Source organism: Parus major, chromosome 1A, assembly GCF_001522545.3.
Source record: "Parus major isolate Abel chromosome 1A, Parus_major1.1, whole genome shotgun sequence".
Taxonomy (NCBI): Eukaryota; Metazoa; Chordata; class Aves; order Passeriformes; family Paridae; genus Parus; species Parus major.
The window spans coordinates 61030413-61054024 of NC_031773.1; the positions used below are offsets into that span (position 1 = coordinate 61030413).

Below are 23612 nucleotides of genomic sequence, written 5' to 3' on the forward strand. Positions count from 1 at the left end.
AAACATTTGTCAAACATCCTTCGGTCATTCAGATCCTGTTTGCTCTTGGGGAACTGGAGAGAAGCTAAGTGAAGGTAGAATCCTCATCAAAAATCCCTCTAGTCATCTGTCAGATCCTCTTGGTTTTCTATCAAACTCAAATCCAGGTTCTTCCCTTCTGGCTGTGCAACTAATAGCAGTAAAAGTTTTGAACTGCTGACTGGTATTCTCAAACCGTTTACCCTTTCTGTGGAGCTCTTGCTTCTCAGCTCCTCAGCTCCTCTCTCCTTAGACCTCTCCCGTGCTGGACAGACCAATGCATCTACCACAGGAAAGATACAGCAAGATACAGCAAGAGCTCTTGTGCAGCCAGAGGATTTATCTCCTTCAACTCCCTCCAACACTTCCAGGACTGCACGAATACACTAGCATGATCCTTTACAACCAAATAATCTCCAGAGTCTGGTTATGTCACCTGTCACCCTCCATGTGCACCCTCACAAGTTCTGCCACACCTTTGAACCTCCAAAGAGGAAGAGACTGGCAGCTGAATGGGAAACTACCACTTAATGCAGTGATTTCTCAAACGAGGCTGACATTGTCATTATTGCCTTGTTTTGGAAAGCAAATCTCTGCAAACCTCCATCGCACTTGGCATCTTGTACAAGGGGACACTAAATACCTCTGTGCATTCACAAAGCCCAGACAGGGTGAAATACAGATATCCTATTCAAAACAAAGCATCTAATGAACAAAATCAATCAATCAAACAAAAAAAACCAACTAGAAATGGAAGCATGTGAAGCTTTGGAGCCAGGAATCAAGCTCTCCTCCTGCAGTTGTTTTAAGTACAACAGACAGAAAGGGATGATTGGCATGGCTGGGCTGTTCCCTATAATCCAATCAAACCTCCTGTATAGAAGATTCAATAATAAATTAAGTTATTCACCTAAATAAAGACGACTCTTGAAACTGCAGTGCAAGCTCTACATGTACTGGTTTTCTGCAAGAAGTTCCTTCAGTGTATTCTCTGCTATTTCTTCCCCTAACTGTATTTGCCTCAAACCCAAGTAATTCAGGAGTACATCAAGGGCAAGCAGACCCTCACCAAGAAATAAAGGCAACCCTGGAATATTAGTTGGTACTGATTTTCACAGAAACATTTACTTTTTTAGCTAGCACTGAAAAATGGCCCTTTCATGAAGTGAGCATACAGGCACTACAGAAACTGGATTATTCTAGGGCATGGTCCTAGAAAAAAGAAGTGTTTCTGATTTCAAGAAAATTTAAGGGAAGACACAGCTTTCCTTATTCTAATAAAATAGGTAGCCTGACTGCCAAATGTTTCTCTGTAAATAACCCAGTAAATAAATTACCAGGGCAGCTGCAGCCATCAACACATTGTCTATGACACACTTCATTGATATTCAGGCTCTGGCAGGTTTTGGCACATGGGGATACACACTCCTTATATTCCATGCCAACTGGACATCTTGGCCCTGAAACAATTAAAAGAAATTAGAAATGCAAATTCCTCAATAACTCTTAAACCAACAAATCCCTTTATTATCAAAGGCTGTACCACAGAGATAGAAAAGGTCATGTCAGCTTCTAAATGATTCTTTCTTTTTAGAAGCAGAACATTTTAGAAATATTTTATTTTCAGTTTACTGCAATATTATCTGTCAGGTAGCATAGTAAATACTCATAGGTTAAAGCAAATTTTTTCTCTTATAAATTGAGTCTTAATAACTAAACCCAAATGCATTAAGAATAATCAAACCTGGGGAGAAGTTTTGCAATAATATCTAAGCAATTTGGACAGACATGGTGGTTTTGTACCTTTAAGCCATACACTTACTCCACTCATTTGTGAAATTAACTTGTTTCATGTTTCCAGGGAGAACCAGGAGACAGTTAAAACTCTGAAATCCCATCCTCCTTCTTCCAGAGAACCACCAGCTCAGGATAACACCCATGCTGTGGTATCTCCACTGCTGCCATTATCTAGGCCAGGCCATTATGCAAACACACTCTACTACAGCCATTCCTTCTCTTCAATGCACATACACACACCATGTCCTACAAGACTGCGGGGGCATGGAGTGGGAAGAAAAGGTTAGAGGCTGCCCTTTCGAAGCAAATCCTCTGCTGAAGAGGTGGGAGGGTAACGAAGGAGTGATCTTGCCCTGGGTGCTCTGGGCTCAGGCACCAACTCACACTTGCACAGTGTGCCCAGCACTAGAGCCCTTCCCACACAGCAGAGCATTCCATGCCTCCATCATCATCATCCCCTGAGAAAGCACCATAGCACAGACAAAGGGTGATGGAAAACAAAGCTCCTGCTGTGGCAGCAGGACACTTCCCTTTTTCCTGACTCAGGAGAAAAAAAAACAAACTGTGGCTCATGAATTCAAGGGTTAGAAATGAGCTCTAAAGCTCCTAGGATCACAGAAAGGCTAATTTCACTTGTGGCTTTTAATCAGACATACGAAGAGCCCCAGCAAAAATGGGTTCTCTGGCTCACACCCTGAGCAAGGACCTGAGCTTTAATAGATCCCTTTTATATCCCAATGGAAAGATAATAAATTACTGCTAGAACTCAGACTGTACAATCCCTAGAACAAGTGGCTGGCAGCATCTTGCTGACCTAGCCACAGTCTGAAGGCCGTTTTCTTCAGTGACCATTATTCAGCAGAATATCTTTACCAGAGAACCAAGAGACCGAGTGTTGTCAGTACAAATCAGACAGTTTTATCCCATTAAATCAATTTACACAAACATGCCAAGGAAATTGTCCTTTCTCGTAACTAAAAAAAAAAAAAAAGAAAAATCACCACGAACATGGTATTAGTGGATTTTTTAAATTTATTTTTGAATGCTCTGTATTAAACCATGGTTCTCCAGGGGAGGTATCAGCAGTAGGTGAAACATGACTTTTCCTCTGTAAACATAATCCACCTCAGTCAGCCTATTGCACTTAATTGTTGCAAAACCTCAGCACAGATGCAATCAGGACCTCTGAACTCAGCAAAATAGGGCTAATAAAGGCAGCAGTTCAAATGCAATCGGGATCTCTAACCTAGACAAAAATCGGCTTAGAAAAGGCAACATCTCAATTTCAAGGCAATTGATTCAAGGAAATAAAGGGTGAAACTATTGTCATTATGCAAAAATGTTAGAGAGCATTTCAGTAAGATGCTGACTTAAAAAAACAGGCTAGAAAATGTCATACATCTGAACCATATGTGAAATAACACCTAAACATCCTAGTCTATACCTCTGTGTATCAAATAAGCTTTCACTACCTGTGTACACTGTAGGGGGACATGTAACAGCTCAGGATCTTCTTTATAGAAGATTCAAACAATACTGGCTTGGGGACAAAAACTTCTAGAAAAAGTTGGGTGATGGAGAGCTGAGGGGGAGAGCGAGCAAAGGCACTTCCTAGAAATGAACCAATCTCCTAAAAAAACCACTAGCTGCTTTTAGCTGCAGGACATAAATCTGCAAGACAAGCATGATCTTATTGAGGATGAGCAGCCTAGGAATAAATCTGACAGCTTACTGCATGAGCTCTCCTCAGGCCACCCCTCCAAGATGACTCCTTCGTGAGCGCAGTTCCTCGCGTACTCCAGGAAGGTAGGGCAGTGACAGTCCACACCCTGGGGACAGGCACAGATGTCCCTCTCACAGAGGCTGATGTACGGCTCAGGATCCACTCGATGGTGGCACCGGGAGAAGGTCAGAGATGTGCTCAGCAGCTGGCAGATTTCCAGGGTGCCCTGCACGAGAAGTGAGGGGCAAAGGGACAGAGAGAGCAAAGAGGACAAAATTATACTTCCTATAATCTCAGCAAGATGAGAGAAAACACAACTGTTCCAAACACACCATCATCACTGTTGTTCAACAACATCACACCTCTTATTTAACACCACCAAGCAGTTGATAATAGTCAGGATCTAATAGTGAGCTCTACCCATTCATTCACCCCATCCATGGCTACATTAATGTACTGATTGTAGAATGGAGTATCACATAAGGGATGTTTCACATAGAAACATGTCAGTCAGCCAGTCATCAAAAGTATGGAGGCATTCTACCTCCTTTCACTTCCCAGAAAAGAACTGGATGGTGTCTGGATTCCCAGGAAGATGCACACAGCAACAGAGGGGAACCGAGGTACATAGGAAGAAAAACAACCATACAATCTTCTGGATAACAAGCAACCAGAGCAGGTGTCAGAGGGAAAGATTGAGTCTGATTAAAATCCCAGGAATTAAATTTGTTTTCCCCTTCTGGCCACACATTCCTGTTGCTCCTGTTGGCTTGTCCAAAGCACAACAGGTCAATTTAGCTGCAATAAATAGGAGAACAATAGCCCAGGGAAGAAAAGCAATTTGTTCTGCTCTTCTCTTGATTTAAATCCGTGTGGTGACGGCCAGTGTGAGGGGAGGACAGCACAGGGAGATGGGAGGAGGGTATGAAGACCTGTTCTTCAGACAGCAGAAACCTAAAAGGAAACTTAACTATATGTGAAACAAAACCTAAGGAAAACTTAGTATACAATTAAGTTCTCTGGGTGAGGCTCCCAAATAAACTCTTTTGTGTACATTATGTCACAGTTCAATGAGTCTGAGGTGCTCAATGCAACTTTCTGAAAGGATTACACTGAGTTTAGGTGAGGGAAAAAAACAATTTTCTGATACAACCCCAGCAAACAAGGAGTTGAAAACTAACTTTCTTCTATTTATTTGTCAGGGTTTTATGTAAGCAAATGTAAACATGATGTATTTCACAGGTGTTATACTCGGTGGTTAGAGGGAGGCATATTCTTCAGAGTGGTTCACAGTTAAAATTCATTACTTCTAAAAACTTCACATATACCTGAGGTGACAGTACATACAAGCTTCTGTGTAAAAAAAATAAAATCAAATTAAAAAGTACCTTGTTTTCTGATCTTCTGGGAGCTGAAAAATACAGAGCAAAAAAACCCCACAGGAAAAAATCAAGATGTCTTCTCTGAATGGTAGCTGTGGTGCCTGTATAGGAAAACTGCTGAGTAGAAAATACCTTTTTATTTTGGCTATAGGGTATTTTGTTCAGGTGATCAACTCAAGCTAGTACATGTCTGAGCCAAGACAGAATTTCTTGCTTATGAAAACGAACCAACCAGAAATGTCTAGGCCATTGGGAATGTATTCCAAGTTTACCAAAGGGCTCAGGGAAAAACCACATGTGCAAAGAGGTTTTGAGCTTTCTGAAAGAGGACTCGGGGAACTTAAAACAGTGCTAACTGAGAGTTGGACATGGTGAAAGTCAGAAATTCAGCTCCAGCCTGGGATAATTCTGATGCTCAGACAGCACCCACCATGCTGAATCAGATGGGAAAAGAAAAAAAAAGACTAGATGGGGGGGAGCAGGAGCTACATAAATGGTGGTTGGTGCTGCTCTAAGATGCACAGAAGTACAAGAAAGCTGCAAAGTGCCCTAAAGGTGGAAGCAACAACAACAGAAGCAGCCAAGAAAGCTATTAAAGCAGTGTTTGGAGATGAAACTGATAAAACCAAAAGTGAGCTCAGAGCCATTCAGAGGATGAGCAGTACAGCAACTCCTGGATCAAAGGCTTGATCCAGATAGTACTAAGTGCAGCAGAAAACCAGTATATACAACAATCCTATTTGGGGGCTGAGCTAATGAAGTTTCTTAAGGTAACAGCCCATTAATACAACTCAAACAGCAAAACTCAGACTGTATATTCAACTAAAAGGAACATTTTAGATGGGAAAGTGACTTAAAAAATAAAGGAGATTACACACCAAAAAAAAAAAAAAAAACTCATTTTTCTTTTCCTCTAGTTCTTTGGTCTTGGATTTACTCACTGATGGCATAGCTAAAGGCTGAGCTCCAGCTGATTATCTACAAACCAAGTGATACATGTAGAAAAGCAATGAACTATGTAAATGTTTTCTTGCCATTCAAATTTCATCAGATTTTCCAGTGATTTTATGAAAGAAATTATAGCTGAAATCTTCCCATCTTGCAGACATATCTCAACTATCATGACATATGGATAAATCCAAATAGACAGAAAATAGAAAAATAGAATAGAAAAAAATTCACCATGAGGGTATGGTCAAAGAGAGGGTATAGAACCACCACCCTTGCAGATATTCAAAATGTGAGTAGACAAGGACCTGAGCAGCCTGACCTAGGATGACTCTCTTGGAAGCAGGGAATTGGACTCCCATTCCAACTTTAACCATTCTGCAATTTATTTTTATTTTTACTCCTTCCTTTCTTTAAAACTCACTGGTCAGGCTGGATTAAGAGAGGTCCTTATTCTTTAATTTTGAGCACAGTGGTGAGTATTGGATATTGGCAGTCTCAGCCACTGCTGTAACATTCCTCATGGAAGCTGCTCCACACAAAGAAATACTTAAACCCAACAGACTGGAGAGTGAAGCCTCAGGCTGAAACAGTGCTTAAAGTAAAGGTGGCTGCAAGATTAAAATTAGCAGGACTGACTACAGTATCTGAAATGCAGGTGAAGGTCATGAAATTTCTCCCTTCCCTTCTGTACAAGTCCTATTTTAATTGTTTCTTTAAATACGTTGGCAGGGTCCTGGCACTGGCAATCCTCAGCAATCACAAAACTTACTGACTTTCTTTCTGTCCCAGGCCCACCACACAGAGCTGGAGGTGGAATTTTGTACATTCTTCCCATTTCTGTGGCATTTTCTTCTGCTGCTGTATGAACTGTATTTGTCTACAGCTTAACCATTACCATTAAAGAGAGAGAGCCTAAAAAATAACAGAAGAAATCAGACACCCTCTCATTCCCTTGAATTCAAACCCTATGGTGTGCAGATACACATATGGTTTCTCCAGAATAATCAGGAAGTGTATATTTTGGTGGCATAACTGGCCCCAAATATATAGTTTTTCAGAAAATATATTTAATGGAGAAAGATTTAGCATCCCATCTCTCCAAATTAAAAGCATCCAAACCCAGTATGTTTAATACACCAAACACTGGCTGTGTGTTTGAGAAGGCTAAGTAACAACTGAAATAAATCACTTCCCTTGAATGCTGATTAATCTGATGAAGAAAAATGAGATTTTAAATATACTGGGCCTCATTGTCACCCATGTAATGTATTATTATATTGTATAGAATGACTTGGGTTGGAAGGGACATTAAAGAGCCTCTAATCCAATCCTCTGCCATGGGCAGGAACACCTTCCACTAGACCAGGTTGCTCCAAGCCCCAGCTAACCTGGCCTTTAACACTTCTAGGGATAGGGCTGGACCTCTGGGTGTTTGATAGACCTGCCTCTGACCCCAACCATGATGATATATGGTCCAAAGTGGAAAATTTCTATTTGTTTTGAGATCTGGGAATGAATGCTATTTCTTTATTACATATGGAAGTACTCCATGAGATAATGGGGGAACTGTTTCTTATCAACTGCAGTAAGAGCTGAATTTCAGGAAAAGCAGAAATTAGCTGAACTTCAATAATTTTCACATCTAATATACTATAGATATAATTTCCTAATAAAAGAAGAAAAAAGGAAACAATACAGTGACCTCTGGCCTGTATTTCACCATTTCTATTAGAGGTGAAATCTATGAAATAAAAGTAATGTGTAAGAACACAGTAATCAATTGCAATGCTTTAAACCATTACATATATTTGTTATGCCTTGTTGCTATAGTTTTCCAGATCACCCATTTATGCCTTCAGATCCATGTTACCCATGCTGTTGGTCATCTTAGAGCCTGTTAAATTACAGCACTTTTTTGAACAGACTAAACCAGTGAAAAAATGAAACAGACAATGCAGCAAGGCTCCTTTTTGGTAACTAAACATCAGCTACAGATGGCAGGGCATGGTAGGAAGGCTTTCTGCCCCCCTCCAGCACTGCGCTATTTGGAATGCTCCCTGGATCCCAAGGCAAGGCAGGTAATCACACTGTGTGTGTGTTCTAGAGGTGGAGGGTGGGGAAAGGCCCTGACAATATTGGGGTAAGGCCCTGACAACATTGAGGTAAGAGTGTGAGCTGGTTCAGCACTTTTCAGCTAACACAGAGCCATTAAACAAGATTAAAAATTTAAAAAACTAATTATTCAGCATTTTTTAGTATTTGAAGAAAAAGGAGCATCAGGGCTTTCTGATTCCACTACATAGAATCATACAATGGTTAGGGATGGAAAGGACCTTAAAGATCATCTCATTCCAACCCCCCTGCCATGAGCAAGGACACTTTCCACTAGCCCAGGTTGTTCAGAGTCTCATTCAGCCTGGCCTTGAACACTTCCGGGGATGGGCCAGCTACAGCTGCTCTGGGCAACCTGTGCCAGGGCCTCACCAACCTCACAGCAAAGAATTTCCTCTTAATATCCAGTCTAAACGTGCTCTGTGTCAGTGTGAAGCCATTTCCCCTCATTCTGTCACTACAATTCCTGCTGAAAGAAGCCAGAAGCCATCTCTCCAAGGATGCTGTTGGCCAGAGAAGGGGCAGACAGAGAGGGTAAAGAAAACCGCAGACCTACCCAGTGTGGGGGGCACTGGGATGGGAGGAGTGCCTTGAAGCAGAGCTGTTGTTTCCCTCACCTAACAGCTGACTGCCTGGCAGGGAAGGAGGCTGGGAGACCAAGATGATTTACATTCCTGAAGCTGAGGCAAGTAAACAAAGCACACTATTAAAAAGCCCCACATTCTTCAGGAGGCACTTGTTTGGCCAGACTTCTATTAATAGTGCTGTGTTTATTCTTGCACAGTGAATAAATTAAGGCAATGTTAAATGCTGTGAGCTTATGAACTCACATGAGAGAGAATATAATTTCATTCAGTTTATGGGAAAGAAAACTTTATCCACAAAGCACCAATATTTAACAGCATCTGTATAAAACACAATTTAGTTGTACTCAACCCATCAGACTGGATTTTACCCTGCATGCCACTCCCCAGTCTCAGCTGCAATGTTGACACTTTCTAAACATTAAACTCACCTGAAAAGATAAAATTCCAGGGACTACAACCAGTCACAAGAACTACCCCTTCTGCAGAGGTGTAACCAGGTTAAAAGAATCATAGGATGGTATGGGTTGGAAGGGACTTTAAAGATCACATAGCTCCACCCTGCTGCCATGGGCAGGGACACCTTCCACTAGCCCAGGTTGCTAACAGCCCCATCCAACCTGGCCCTGAACACTGCCAGGGATGGGGCAGCCACAGCTCCTCTGGGAAACCTGTGCCAGGGCCTCACCACCCTCACAGGGAAGAATTTCTTCCTGATATCCAATCTAACCCTGTTCTGTGTCACTGTGAAGCCATTGCCCCTTGTCCTGTCACTCCAGGCCCTTGTCAAGAGTCTCTCTCCTTCTTTCCTGTGGGTTCCCTTCAGGCACTGCAAGGTAACAGTGAGGTCACCCCAAAGCCTTCTCTTCTCCAGCCTGAACAATCCCAATTCTCTCAGCCTTTCCTCCCAGCAGAGCTGCTCCATCCCTCTGATCACCATGGTGGCCTCCTCTGGACTGGGTCCAGCAGCTCCATGTCCTGTTGAACAGCCCTGTCCCTAAAAAAGCCCCAGCTAGGTTGAAAGCCTTCATTCTTCTGTGCTTGGCACCACACATCTTTACTCAAGTCAGGTGTTCAGTATGCCCCAGCCAAGACAGAAATAGCCCACACACACCACCTCTGCCCAAGCAAGAAACATCAGCTGGAGATTTCCAACCTGAAATCACTGCTATAATTCCTCAGCCAGTTTTGCAGGTAGTGAGGCTGAAGTGCTGAGGGGCATGAGCAGCCTTCACTGAATTTCACAACACATCTGAAGCATCCTCATCCAAAAGCTTAATGGAAGTACAAAGAGCCAGAACTTTGCAACTTGTCCAACTCTTAGTTAGCCTTTTCCAGGTAGCTAGGAAACCAGCACTCAAGGTAGCTGTAGAGCAGATATATTCCAGAAGTGCTACTACTCTTGAGAAACTAATTGAGTCTTGTTCAGCAAATACCTGTCTACAGGACTCGAATAGTTAGAAACTAAGAACTGCATTTCAGCCTCAGTTACTCTGGTATAAATCTAAACCTGGCACCCAGGAAACCATTCTGATTTACAACAGAGTACATGCGATCAGCTGTAACCCTGCAAGGGATGAAGGCTCAATTTACCATGTCATAACCTGTCAATACCACATGCTTCAGTAAATATTCAAAGCTACTTTCTTCCCCAAGCTGGTGACCATCTGCCTGCATCCACACCCTAAGGGAAACAAGAAACTTGTTTGTACTTATAAAAGACACGAAAAAAGTCGATGCAGCAAAGGGGGTCACAGAGTTGGCCAAGGCAAACAGTTCTGTGTTTCTTCAATAAATCAGCACTACTATCTGTACACATAGCTGAAGGAACATCCTCCTACGAAGGGAAATAGCCTGGTGACACAGAGCTTTTGGAACACCAACAGAAAACATCTCCTCTGTCAAAAACAGCCTGGCTGGAGCATCTCCCTCCTCTGCTGACTCCCAAGTATATAAACTGCAACATATTCACAAATATATTTTGGGGAGGCAGTGCCCACAGAGGCTTCAGAGCTGATGCTTCCCTGCTGGCACAATCAGAAAGGCAATAAACTACCTCATTATACAGGAATCACTGAAACACATCTTTCTCTAGTAACATAATTTCTTCAGCAGTAACTCACACTTCAGCCTCAAAAAAGCTGTTGTTTTCTATGTTTATCTGTTTAATGGTTGGGGTGGGGGGAAGGGGAAGGTGGTTAGATGTGGGAAACAGAACTGACACTGATGGGTTTGATTTACAGATGTGTGTGTACATGACCTTTCAGTTTATTGGCTGAAAGACAGACACAGTGTGACAAAATTAGGAAAAGGTGATAGGTCATTAAGTAGAAATAAGTTTTGTTTTAGCAGTCTATTGGACCAAAATGTTATATATTGCTGTTTGAGGAAGAAACCCGTGACTAGAGCTATGGCTAATTTGTTGCTTCTCTCAAAATCTCACACTGTGAGATTTGAGACTGATATTTTACCTGGCTTATTTGAGCAACAAATCATCTTAAATAGCACATTGGTCCCATCCCTCGTTATTTTCATCTCAACAATATGGTGCCTCCATGAGGTCAATCTCTGGGAATCAGAAGTCAAGAATGCCCCAGTGGACACTATCCTGAGAACAAAGCTTTAGTCTGAAAGGAAGACTTCAATGCACACCAAAGAAAGGCAGTAAAGAAGCCTATGCAGTCTCTTGCTGGACGAGGGCAAAAGAAGTGTTCATTTTCATCATCTGACAAGGAGAAGTCAGGTGAGGACTGGGGAACTTAGGATGAGATACAAAATTTCAAAGCAAAAGAGGGATGCTTACTATACATTAAAGAACTTGATAAGAAGCAATTATCCTACATTAACCAAGCAATAGTTAAGAGACTTTCTCATTTGGATGCAGTGGAATTTGCTTGATATGGACCTTGAGTCTGCCTTTAAAAAGTTTCTCTGGAATGCTGTAGGAATTCGGCTACCTTCGCTACTTTTTCTGTGCTTTTTGTTAATTAAGATCATTAATGAGCAATCTACACAGGCTGTGAATTCTGTAATTCTACCTGCCTCACAGCAGCAGCCATCTTTACCTCCCAGTACTGAGCGAGCACTCCTGGCTACACCACTTTTAGAGAGAGGAGGGGAGAGTCAGAGAAAAGAAAATAAGGAGATATGCGATGCTTTTAAATTTATGCAAGATATTAACTCTGCCTTTGAAGAGGAGCCAGATTTAGATTGGTTTCCACCTGACCCATGGGGTCATGGGGGAGCATTGGAGCATGAGCAGAGAACAAAGGCACCCCCATGGCAGAGCCACTGCAGAAGAAGCTCCAAGGCCAAGCTGAACAAATATCAGCAATTACAGAAACAGTTGGGCAGAGCCATGGTAGCTCAGGCATCTTCAAAGGGAGACAAAATAGCCAAAAAATTGCTAACTACATGGCATCTAGTTCAAAATTCATTACTGTAATTAGAGGTTGATAAAGAAGCTGCAATGGCTGCCACTGGTACCACCTGGTCCATAGAGGCTCTTCGCTTAACATGGTCTGTTTTTGTAAAATCATGTCCTTTTCCATCTGTCTGCAAACAATGAGAGAAAAGACTATAAAGAGAGAAAGAACTGCATTTGTTAAAATTAACTTTGTGGGGTTTTTTTTCTCTCCGTTTTTCCCCTCTGCAAGAGTATGTGGGGGATGTTGAAGAATACGCTCGAACCTTCTAGAGGTAACAGCAGCAGAGCGGGGTGTTCAGCCCCCCCACGGCCTCTCCAAGAAGTGCCAGGATAGTACCCAGCTTGTTAAAAAGTCTTGGTTCATTGTTTTCTTAGAATGCTTTTATACACCCTTTTAGAGTTAATTTTGTGTTTTTCAGTAATTATGAGTTCTTGTGGTTTTACAGTTTTACTGAAGAAATTACTATGACCCCCTAGAAAATTCGAAAAACCCTCTTTAGAAATGTTTACAGTAAATATTAACAGAATTAAAAAGTTACCTTGCAATAATTAGTTTTAAAATCTAATGTCAACATATTGAGTGATTTACAGCTACTGACAAAACGACTTTCGAATCAATGTTATCTACAAAAAATATTCATGGTTTAAAATATAATTAGCTAGGAAAACTTCACTGTACAAGAAGACAAGTTAAGTTAACTATGTATTACTCGTTTGCTTGGTTTTTCCTCTATTTCAATAAGGTAATTTCATTGTGAATATTTTTGTTATAAAAACACATGTGATAGCATATATACCTATTTGGACTTTGATTTTAATTAAAAATTAGACTTGATGTTTCAGCAAAGTGCTACAAAAGCTGAATGGCAATTTGCCAAACCCTGCATTATATTGTTTTTTCTCTAGTAGAACTGCATTTTAAAAGTTCTAATAAACTTAAGACTATATCAGGAAAATTCCTACTACAAATGAGTATTTTCAATAACATCTGCAGTTATTATGAGTTATTCTAAAGGCCAAATTACATAAAATCATAATGTATTTGTCACATCTCTATAATCTCTATATAAATCCACACTGCTGCCACATTATGTTTAAAAGTTATATACCAAACTTTCACTTGCCTTTTTTGTAAAAATAGAGTCAGAATGAGTTACATTTTTATTTGACACAAATTAAGTGTTGATAGAATCAAGCAAAGTTAAGTTCCACTATGTTTAGGTCTGAGTAATTTTTAAGATTTCTTTCTGTCAAATTTCAAGTTTAGGTGTTTAATCTAAATTTTCTCAAGTTTTGTTAAAGGATGCTTATTTAAACTGTGGAGTATAGTTGTTAACTTTTAGAGAAAAGACAATTACGACTGAGACATTTGTAATGAAGCACTGATAAACACCTGCTTTGGATGGAAGAAGATACAGTCTGTTACATCCTTCATTTCATTGAAGGTTCTATTATTTGTAACAATCTCTGCTGGTTTTGTCTCCTATAAATAACTCAGAAAAGTGAGTGATGGTTTAGTATTGTGACAGTTATTAATTGTGAGCTGTTTTAGTGTTTTTCTTTCTTTCACCTTACTGTCATAGATACATGAAGATTTAGAAAAGTGTTATCTCAACTTCCTAAGATGGTTGTCTCTGATATATTGATTACATGATGTGAATTCACTAATTTTTACAGGTATTATTCATAAGGTATTATTACTGTATTTATAGCTAGCTTTTCATATGCTTCACAAATTTTGTGTAATTACCTTTAAGACACATGTCATTTGAGATATTTTTATTTTCTAACTGCTGATGCATCTCCTTAAACAAGTTATACAGCTGTTTCTGTACAGGGTTTTTTTGTTCTTTAACTCTTTCCCTTATGAAAGAAGGCTTGCTACTGTTTGATCCAGTGTAGCTTTATTGTTTTTTAGTGCTTCCAGAATTCCAGAAAAATGTATTGTTGCTGAAAGCCAGTTACCCCGAGAGAAACTGCAGATTAAACCAACTGCTAGATAGTTCTGTTGATCTGTTGCCTAAGACTTCTAATCGTTTGCTTTACAGAAATGCACTTCAACAGTTTGCTGAGCTTTAACCATCTCATAACTGCTATTATTAAGAGCCTTGTTTTAAAAATGAGTTAAGAGACATCTTTCCAGTTTAAAGCTTAGGCCCTGGCCAGGTCTTGACTTTATCTGGACAGAATGTTTGCCAACAATTCAGATGTCTTCTGCATCAAATCAATATCTGAGTCACTTCTGACTTGGCAATTTGACCCTATTAATATGACAGCTGGATCAATTTTGAAGTGGACTTGGAGGATCATTTCCAGAGGTGGTTATCCAGTCCTTCACTGATTTGAGGTTTGTCAGCTGTTTGCAGACTTTGAGATGCTGGTACAATGTTTTAGTGGGTAATAGTAATTTAATCTCACATGTATATTATCTAATTAATTTCTAACACTGTAAGTTTTCATTCATTATGTGTACAATTTGTTTTGATATTCATGTGCATGATAAAAAAAGTACATCTCACTTTTAAAAGCAAAAGGAATTGATGCCCTAAGAACATTCAATTAATGTAGTATGTGCATTAGAAATTTAGACTACAGTTCATTTTGAATAATGAAATATTTACACCAAAAATTTAGAAAATATCATAAAATCTGAATTCACAATCAAGTGTACCACAGCTAAGCCTAAATGATTCATTAACTTAGATGTATACCTATCTTTTATTAACAGGTTCAAAAAAGTTCATATGACCATGACCATCTGATTGCCTCCAAAAACATGAGACCCAATGAACAGAGAAGTCACCATACAATATTTGTAGTCAAAATAAGAACAGAAGGAGGACAGATAAGATGAAGTTATGTCTGAAAATTACAAAGACTCTTTGCTAACAGAAGTTTTATGTTATCATTATAATGTTGCATCTCTACTAATTTCTTCAGTTATTCCCTGTTTCAGGATTTGAAAGAATATTCAGTGATGTTAAGGATCAACACTTTGAGCTGATAGACTTTCGCCTGCTAAAACAGCACATCTGGAGTCTCAACTATTTGGACCTTAAAACAATAGTCATTTTTTCATTTCCCTGGAGGACATTGGACATTATTTTTGTGCCCTTTGCAAAACTGTGAACCTTGGGTTTTATATCAATGTAAAGGATGTAAAAAACCAGGAGTACTGTAAAGCTCTTTTGGCAAAAGTGTGGTATTAGCCCTTGCCTTCCTATTCTTGAAGAAGAATATAAGAAAGAATTTGCAAAAGAATCAGAAGATGTCCAATTTTTTTTTAAAAATTGGATGTGCACAGAATAACTTTGTATCTTATCCTTGGTTCGTCCATGAACAAGATTGGGAAGAAACAAAAAAAAAAAAAAAAAAAAAAAAAAAAAAAAAAAAAAAAAAAAAAAAAAAAAAAAAAAAATGGAATATGCTGAAAAATTTGCTTGAAAATTAAAAATTTGAGAAAACAATTTCCTGGCAAAAGATAACCTTAGAGAAATATGGAGTCCAATCAAATGTTAAATTTGAATTTTGCTTTGTTAGCCTTTAGTAGTGTAGCTTTACCAGTCAGCCAACCTAGAACCAGTGTTGGGGCGACTTTAGCTCATGTTTCAACTTCAGCTACCTTATGCTTACCCACTACCACTCCAGTAAGTACATGGGAATGGTAGACTCCTTATCTTCCTAAAGCATCCACTGAACTTCAGGAATTAGAATCCTTGGTTCTGTAAAGGTAATTTTTTAGTGCAGAGAGAGAAAAGGGAGATGTGGGAAACAGAAAAATGGAAACTCCAACTGACACTGAAGGGTTTGATTTACAGATGTGTGTGTATGTGATCTATCAGTTTATTGGCTGAAAGACAGACACAGTGTGACAAAATTAGGCAAAGGTAATAGGTTATTAAGTAGAAACAAGTTTCATGTTAACTGTCTATTGGACCAACATTTTATATATTGCTGTGTGAGGAAGAAACCCATAACTACCTTGAGCTATGGCTGATTTGTTGCTTCTCTCAAAATCTCACACCTTTGAAAGTGATACCTTATCTGCTTATTTGAGCAACAAATCATCTAAAATAGCACAGTAGTCCCATCCCACATTATTTTCAGATAGACAGACAGATAGATAGACAGATAGGCAGATTTCAGGTTTAGGCTGGACATCAGAAAAGGTTCTTCCCCCAGAGGGTGGTCAGGCACTGAACAGGCTCCCCATGTAATAGTTATGGCCCCAAGGTTGCCAGTGCTTTCAGGCACAAGGTGGGATTTTGAGGCTGTTCTGTGCAGGGCCAGGAGTTGGACTCAGTGATCTTTGTGGGTTCCTTCCAAATCACAATATTCTGAGGTTTCTGTTGCCAAAGGGCAAGCATGTTGCCTTTCAGGTAGAGAAGGACTGAAACCAGAACAACATCTTGCAGCACCAACCTTCTCTGCCATATCAGATGAAATGTTGCAGGTGTTGCTCAGAGTCTGCACTCTCTTGCAGTGCTTGTTTTCACTGTGCAAAGCCCAGGAGTTGGCAAAATCATAACTGTTCTCCACCAGGGTCCCTGGGAATGAAGAATAAGAGAAGCAATATCACTTTTGGAGGGGTTTTAGTGACAAGTGCATTATTGGCTGCTATTAAGGTGATAGTCTGCCAAAAGCTCTCTTTAAAAATATAAACTGTTGCATCAAATGGATTTTTATTCCAAACAGATTGTAGGAAAGCCACTATCAGTGATATGGATTTACTTTTATGCTGAGGACATATCTAAGCTCAAGGACAGACTAAAGCCTGCAGAAGGCAGCTCCCCACCTCCCTCACACCTACATGAACATGGTAGGAGTTGCTGCTGGTCAACTACAATCTGCAGAAGCCAAATCATGCCTGCACATCTTCTTACCACTTAAAAGTTGTCAATAAAACACAAAACATATTAGAGAGGCAAACAAACCCAGCTGCTTTCCATAACTGAAGAAAGCATTAGAGCTCTTGATCATGGCTAGCCTTGATTTTTCTCCTATCCAAAACTAAATCTTGTGTGCAAAGCTTAACATGCACCATGATGGTTTGGGCCCATCCTCTTCCTGGGTAAGGTGTCCTGAAACACACTCCTCTGTCCCAGGACAAGCAGCTCCTGGCCCAGGCTTAGCAAGATTTGCATCCATTTTGCATAAAAGCAAAGCTGAACGAGTTTGTATGGCTGCAACTCCCTGGGAGATGCAAACCACCTCTCTGCTGCTCTTGCTCCATCCTTCTGAGAAGGGGGATCCTCCCAGAGAGGGAATGCTCCCTCCACCCGCTTTTGCCACCCATGGCCTTGCTGGTTCCAGGACTATCTCTGCTTGTGGGTACCTGCTAGTAAATAATTTTGTGACCCTCAGTAGCCTTTTAAAACCCCATTGTGGTACCTGTGAGAATATAAATTGCGAATGTTAATGCATTCCCAACACCTTATGCAGAAGATGTATTGAGATACAAGCCTGATTGTATCTGAAAACCAAAAAAATTCTTCCCAAATATACCTATAGAATATTTAATAATGTATACAGGTACAGATAATAAAGATTCCATTGAACTCCCTATTTAGTACAAACACAAGAAATATACAGACCACTAAAACTGTTCCTAAACTATGGGGTAATCATGAAAACTGCACTGAGAATGCTACAGCAGAGGTATTAAGACCTGTAGAATTTTTTGTAAACTAGAGCGGTGGTTTTAGCTCTAGCTAGAATCACCAAGGTACTTACTCATTTCTTGCTGTGAGATATAGATTAGGAGAAAGGCAAAACAGGCTTAAAACTTAAAAGGAATAAAAAAGGTTTATTAACAGAACTACATGAATAAGAAACCAGAATAAAACCTCCGGAAACCTTTTCTTCCCCCACCCTTTTTCCTTTCCCAGCTGACACTGTAGAGACAAAACCTGGGATGTTAAAGCAGTACCAACTATATAATAGTCTTTTCATCAGTCTTTGTGGGAGAGGAGTTTTCCCTTGTCATTCCATGGAGAGTTTTTCACAAAAAACAGTTTTCTCATGGCTTTTCATTCCCATGATTGGCATCTGCCTGGAAAAAACTCTGCCATCATACCCTCCTCCCATTTTCACACCACCCTGAGGTGTGTTCATGGGCCATGAACTCAAGGGTTATTATTTTAAGGATGAGTTATTTAAAGGCAAAGGTTCTCTTCATCTGTCTCTGTGATCATCTCTGGGAACAGAGGTTTTCTCCTTTCCTCCCTGGGGGCCAAGGGTCTTCATCAACTCTCACTTCTCTCTCTCTGTTCCACCATCTCATGGGATCACAACTACTCCACCATTTACTTAGCTCATCAATGGATACCTATGCTTAGATTCACTGTTTGAATAGTTCATTCCTGCTAATACTCTTTTCATTAATTAAAGGAGTTTTTCAGAACATTATTGTCCATTTACATGGCCTTAGCAAAAGAATATTTCAGCTCACTAATGCACCTCCTCATTCTCCTTCCATGCGAGGCTTGACTTCTTCCATCTTACTGACCTTGATGTTTCATGTTGTCTCGCTTTCCTCTCTCTGTAGAGGCAATTAAATCTGCAGGTCTCATCTGGGTAGTGAAAGGGTTAAAATCTGGCCCAAGCGACTGCAGGTATTCATGGTGTTGGATTTCAGGTTGGTAGCGCTGGAAAGCAGTGGACAGCTTTCCGGTGAGAGGGTATCAGCAAGATGCCAGCAGCTCTGGCCCGGCCCCAGCCTAGGGCCAGAGGCCCCCCTGGGAAAGGCTTCAGCAGGGTGCTGGAATAGGACCCGGAGGGTTTAACAGGAGGGGCTGCAGCAGAGCCCGGCCCTGGCCTGGAGCCGAGGGAAGTTCCGCAGGCTCCATCCCCCGCCCGGGAGCCACAGCAGGCCGAGCCCAGGCTCTGCTGGGCCGCACAGGCCACGGGGGAGCGGGCCAGGCCACACCAGAGCTCTGTTACCTTTCAAGGCCAGAAACAAAGAGAGACAGAAGCTCCCGGGGTTAGGTTTAAAAGGTGGTATTCACAAAGGTGATCTCACTTTTCAGTGGCCCCAAATGCTGTCAATTCTCAGAAATGGCCAGCTATTGGTCAGGTCTCAAGCTGACCAATTGTTCTCTCAAGAGAACAAAATCCCAGCAGCGTCTCTCAGAGGAGTCACTTCTGTGGATATTTCCCACTTTTTTTCCTAGATGCCAAACTATCACAACTAGAAATTAGGGGCTTTTAAAGGTAGCATGTATTCGGCCCACAGCAGGTATCAAATGAGGAAGACTCCCAAGGAAAAGGGATAAAAGACACAAAATTTTCATCTATGCAGCTAGGACTTGGCACAAGAAAAGAAATGCAGCAACAAGAACACAACCCTTTAGCTTACCACATATTATAAAAATTAAAACAGCAATGCAGGCCAGCCTGGGGAGAAGCGAGGTGCCAAATTCCCTTTTTTTGTAGTAAAGCAGCCTTTCCCTAGCAGGAGCTGGGCTCTCCTCTGAAACAGTGTTTCTCCAGCCTTGTATGTACATCCATGCCAGGATTCCTGCTGGGAGCTGCTCCCAGGGGCTCATTCAACCACAGGCTAAGATTTGAAGGTTGGGACAACTGATGGCAACTAAAATACTTTTTAAGTCACTTTTTTTTCATTTCTCTTCTTCCATTATTTTTTTTTTCTTGTGTGGTGCTTTTAAATTTATATTTCTAATGTGATTCTTTTATGCAACATTTGCATTATGCGATTTTAATTTTTTGTTTGCTGAATTTTATGATACACTTCAAGTAAGTGAAGGGTCTGGAGAGACAGTCATGTGAGGAACAGCTGAGGGAGCTAGGCAGGCTCAGCCTGTAAAAAAGGAGGCTCAGGGGGGCCCTTCTGGGTCTCTACAATTCCCTATAGAGGACGGGGCAGCCAGGTGGGAGTCAGGTTCTTCCCTTGCTCCTAGGGAACAAGGGACAGGATGAGAAGAAACGGCCTCAGGCTGCACCAGGGGGAGGTTCAGGTTGGACATCAGGAAGAATTTCTTCTTGGAGAGGATTGTCAAGCATTGGAACAGGCTGCTGAACAGGGTAGTGGAGTCACCACCCCTATAAGTGCTCAGGGAATGACCAGACGTGGCACTCAGTGCTCTGGTTTAGTTGACAAAGTGGTGATCTCTGAAAAGTTGGGCTCAATGATCCTGTATGTCTTTTCCAATGTAAATACTTCACCTATTTGATGAGGCTTCAGAAGGAAAAATGGGGAGATAGAACTATCCCTATCACATTGTCTGCTCTGGGTAGAGGAAGGACCAGCTGCCAACACCCCTCTGCCTTTCCCAACTGACCCCTCCATTTCCTTCTGCAGTGGAAAGGACAACACAACAGCCTAAAAAATAATCTAGGGTTTAAGTGGACAGGTAATGCTGTCAACATAAACTGACACTGCAATCCCACCACACAGCAAGACTGCCCTCATCTCTTCCACAGAAGTTTTGTTTTGCCTTCTGTCCCTTCTGTGGCCACCTCTTTTTTCCTGGAAGCACACAAGATTCTGCAGAAACAAATCCCTCATCAGAGCCCTACACCCAGAAACCCTACATGCAGCCTGGATGGGACTTTGGCTAAAGCACTGGTTTCGCTTAAGACTTGCAGGAAATGCATTGAAAATAGAAGTTGTTACAAAATGTAATGAAAACAAAGGATTTGGACACAAGTGCTTGAAGAAGTGGTGCCTGGTATGGACCACAGTATAGATCTCAGCAGGTAAACGCTGCTAAAATGCCAAGACCCCCAGGCAGCCAGCTGGGGTGGAATCTCCTTTTTGGATGCAAGATGGGTTCAAGAGGCAGATATTAAAGGACAACACAAATCCCACCTGCTCCTAACTTCCTAGAAATATCAGGACATCCATGACCTTGCAGAGGTCTTTGAGGAGAGAACTGCTCCCCCACCACCTGAGTAGCAGGCAGGGTCTCCAGGGGAATCCTGCTAGAGTATGCCTTTGTGATCTAATTGCTGCCCTCACATCTGTCTCCCTTCAGAAAGATTTTCAGATAGGTGATGGCCAGTCTTCACAGTAAAATCCTTGTTCACTATGAGCCTCCAACCACCAGTTCCTTCTGAAATCTGAAACTGGCACCAGCTTTTTTACTTTGATACTGATGGTCAGGCAAGCAATCATCAGAAAAAACAGCTCATGCTCCAGGCACCAAGTGGGAAGCAGAAACCTTGACCTCCCTCCCTGGACCTCCTACAGATTTTCCATATGGCCACAGGCCCATCAGATAACTCTCCCAGACTCTGTTAACTCATCTATAAAATAAATGCAAGAATTTGGTCAAGACACTACAGTCCTGTGGGTCTTAATTGCCAAATAGAATCTCGATTGGTAAATAACCAACTTTCATATGTTGGTTATTTATCAAGCAATGGGGGGGGGGAAGGTTGTGTTTGTTGTTTTGGGGGCTTTTTCTACACAATTTTACATGGTTTCCATTCCAGACAAGCAAATCTATTGGTAAGGCTACCCAAAACTTGATTCATAGTTTGTGCATCAAATTAGTGATATGAAATAACAAAGTCACAGGCTATAAAAATCTTTCCTGCCCTCTTCAACTCAATTAATTTAAAATCAATAATATTGAACAGGAGAGGGAAAAAGCCATCTCCAAAACACTACAGCCGAGTGATGCAGCCACACACCTCATAATAGAAATGTCTAACTTCAATCCCAAACCCCGAATAAAGCCTTGGGTTTAGGAATGCAGCTTTCTGGCATCTCAGATGAATGCCCTAAAACAAGTCATCTTTGCCTGTACCATTTATAATTCTCTTGGGAATCTATTCCCTTTACTTCCAATTGAAATTCAAGAAAATGGGATTACTGACTCAGCCTAAACAAAAGCATTCAACTTGCCTAAAAATCAAATTACTGATATCCTTTAAGATGCCAAGAAATTTGCATTTCAGAATCTAAACTTTTGTTTACTTTCTTAGGCAAAAAAATATTTATTATTTGCAGTACTACCACTGTGAGTTTAGAATGTACTTTAAAATCTTCTGGTGCCAGGTACCACACGCTGAGAAGTCACATATTCAGTCATATATACCTACACTACTTCTGAAATTAAATCTTTACCTGAAATATCAGATTTTTTCCTTGCAGATACTACCTGCTTCTATGTGTTTAACCTTTATTGACTCTCCTATGAATATATATATTCATCATGTATTCTGTATTTCAGGAGCTTAAAGGATATTGCTTGCAGCTGGAGCAGGGTTTATCCAAAATTCTCCATGGATATTGTTTTATCATAAATATCTTTGTAATTTGGATACCAGATTCCCAGAAACCTGTTTCCTCCCAGTGCCAAGAAAAACATAATGGGATGCTGGATTAATTTGGGATGGGATTTTTTTTTTCCCTTACACTATGCTAAGTGTGTGTGGCATGCACAACAAAATGATGGAGTGACATCCCTGTGTTGGATTTGAATGATCTGTTTAGCACAGACGTCAAGGATGACCTTTGACATCAAAGCACCCATACAGCAATACCCACCACCCATCACAGCAATACCAGAAATGGCTGGATGTGACACTTCCTGCTCCAGTTTAGTTGACAAAGTAGTGTTTGGCCAAAGGTTGGACTTGATCTTGGAGGTTTTTCCAGCCTTAATAATTCTATGCTAAGGGTATTAGGCACAGACTGAGGCTGCAGGTACATGGATAAACTCTGGCAACTTTGTGCTGCAGCCTTGCTCACTGGGGAGGAATTTCCTCACCATTTCTGCAGGGCAAGAGCCCTCCCTGAGACTACTCGCATGCCTGCAGGGTGAAGGGGATTCAACAACTTACTTCTGTGTGCACACCCTGAAGGGCTTCCAGAGTCAAATTCCCTGTGCTGTGTCAGATTTCCTCTGTCATGCTATGTAAGTCATCTCTTCTGGCCTGTGCTTTAAATCCCCAGTGGTAAAATGCTTGTGACAATGATCAGAATGGTCATAGCCATTGGCTATTTGGCTGAAGGTGGCCAAATAGGTATCTGAGCATCTAGAAAGAACTCAACTTCATGTTTCTGATATGAGCAAAGGCAACCAATTAGAAGTACATGCTGAGGTCAGAAAGCAGAGCCAACTGGCAAGTCTTAGAAGCCTTCACAGAATGGCCATAAAGGACCAGACCTTACCTGGCAAGAAAAAGCAGAGGGGAAACCCTTCATTAGGGTCTGGGAGAAAAACAAAGACCAAAAAAACCCTAGAAAGCTTCCAAGACATTTCTTTTTATATTTTAGTTATGACTAAAGTGTGAGAACAATCTCTCAAGGTTTGGATTGGTTTTGCTTCCATATCCAATAAACAAGCAAGCCCATAGAATAAAATCAATGCTGTTTGTCAGTCTGGACAGGACATAAGCACTTCTCCACAGGATGAGCTGTTGTAGGAACCATGTCAGTGGCAGTGACTCAGCACCTCAGCCTGTCTGAAGGGCAGTGTGTCCACAACTTTGGGAAAAGTTTCTTCCTCCAGAGGGTGGTGGGACACTGAACAGGCTCCCCAGGGAAATCATCACAGCTCCAAGGTTGCCAGAGCTCAAGGAGCATTTAGACAACATGGTGGGATTGTCCTGTGCAGGGCCGGAACTTGCTAATCCTTGTGGGTCCC

At 41.1% G+C, this 23612-nt stretch overlaps 1 protein-coding gene across 1 annotated transcript in view; it reads right to left on the reverse strand.

Moving 5' to 3' along the window:
* The window catches only part of VWF (von Willebrand factor), a 127200-nt gene that overhangs the window by 97511 nt on the left and 6077 nt on the right, over window positions 1-23612 (reverse strand). The window contains exons 6-8 of the mRNA XM_015628568.3: window positions 16417-16541; window positions 3548-3764; window positions 1356-1478 (exon numbers count right to left, since the gene is read on the reverse strand). Coding sequence (XP_015484054.1) covers window positions 1356-1478; window positions 3548-3764; window positions 16417-16541 — 465 coding nt within the window. The remainder of the gene's footprint in view (window positions 1-1355; window positions 1479-3547; window positions 3765-16416; window positions 16542-23612) is intronic.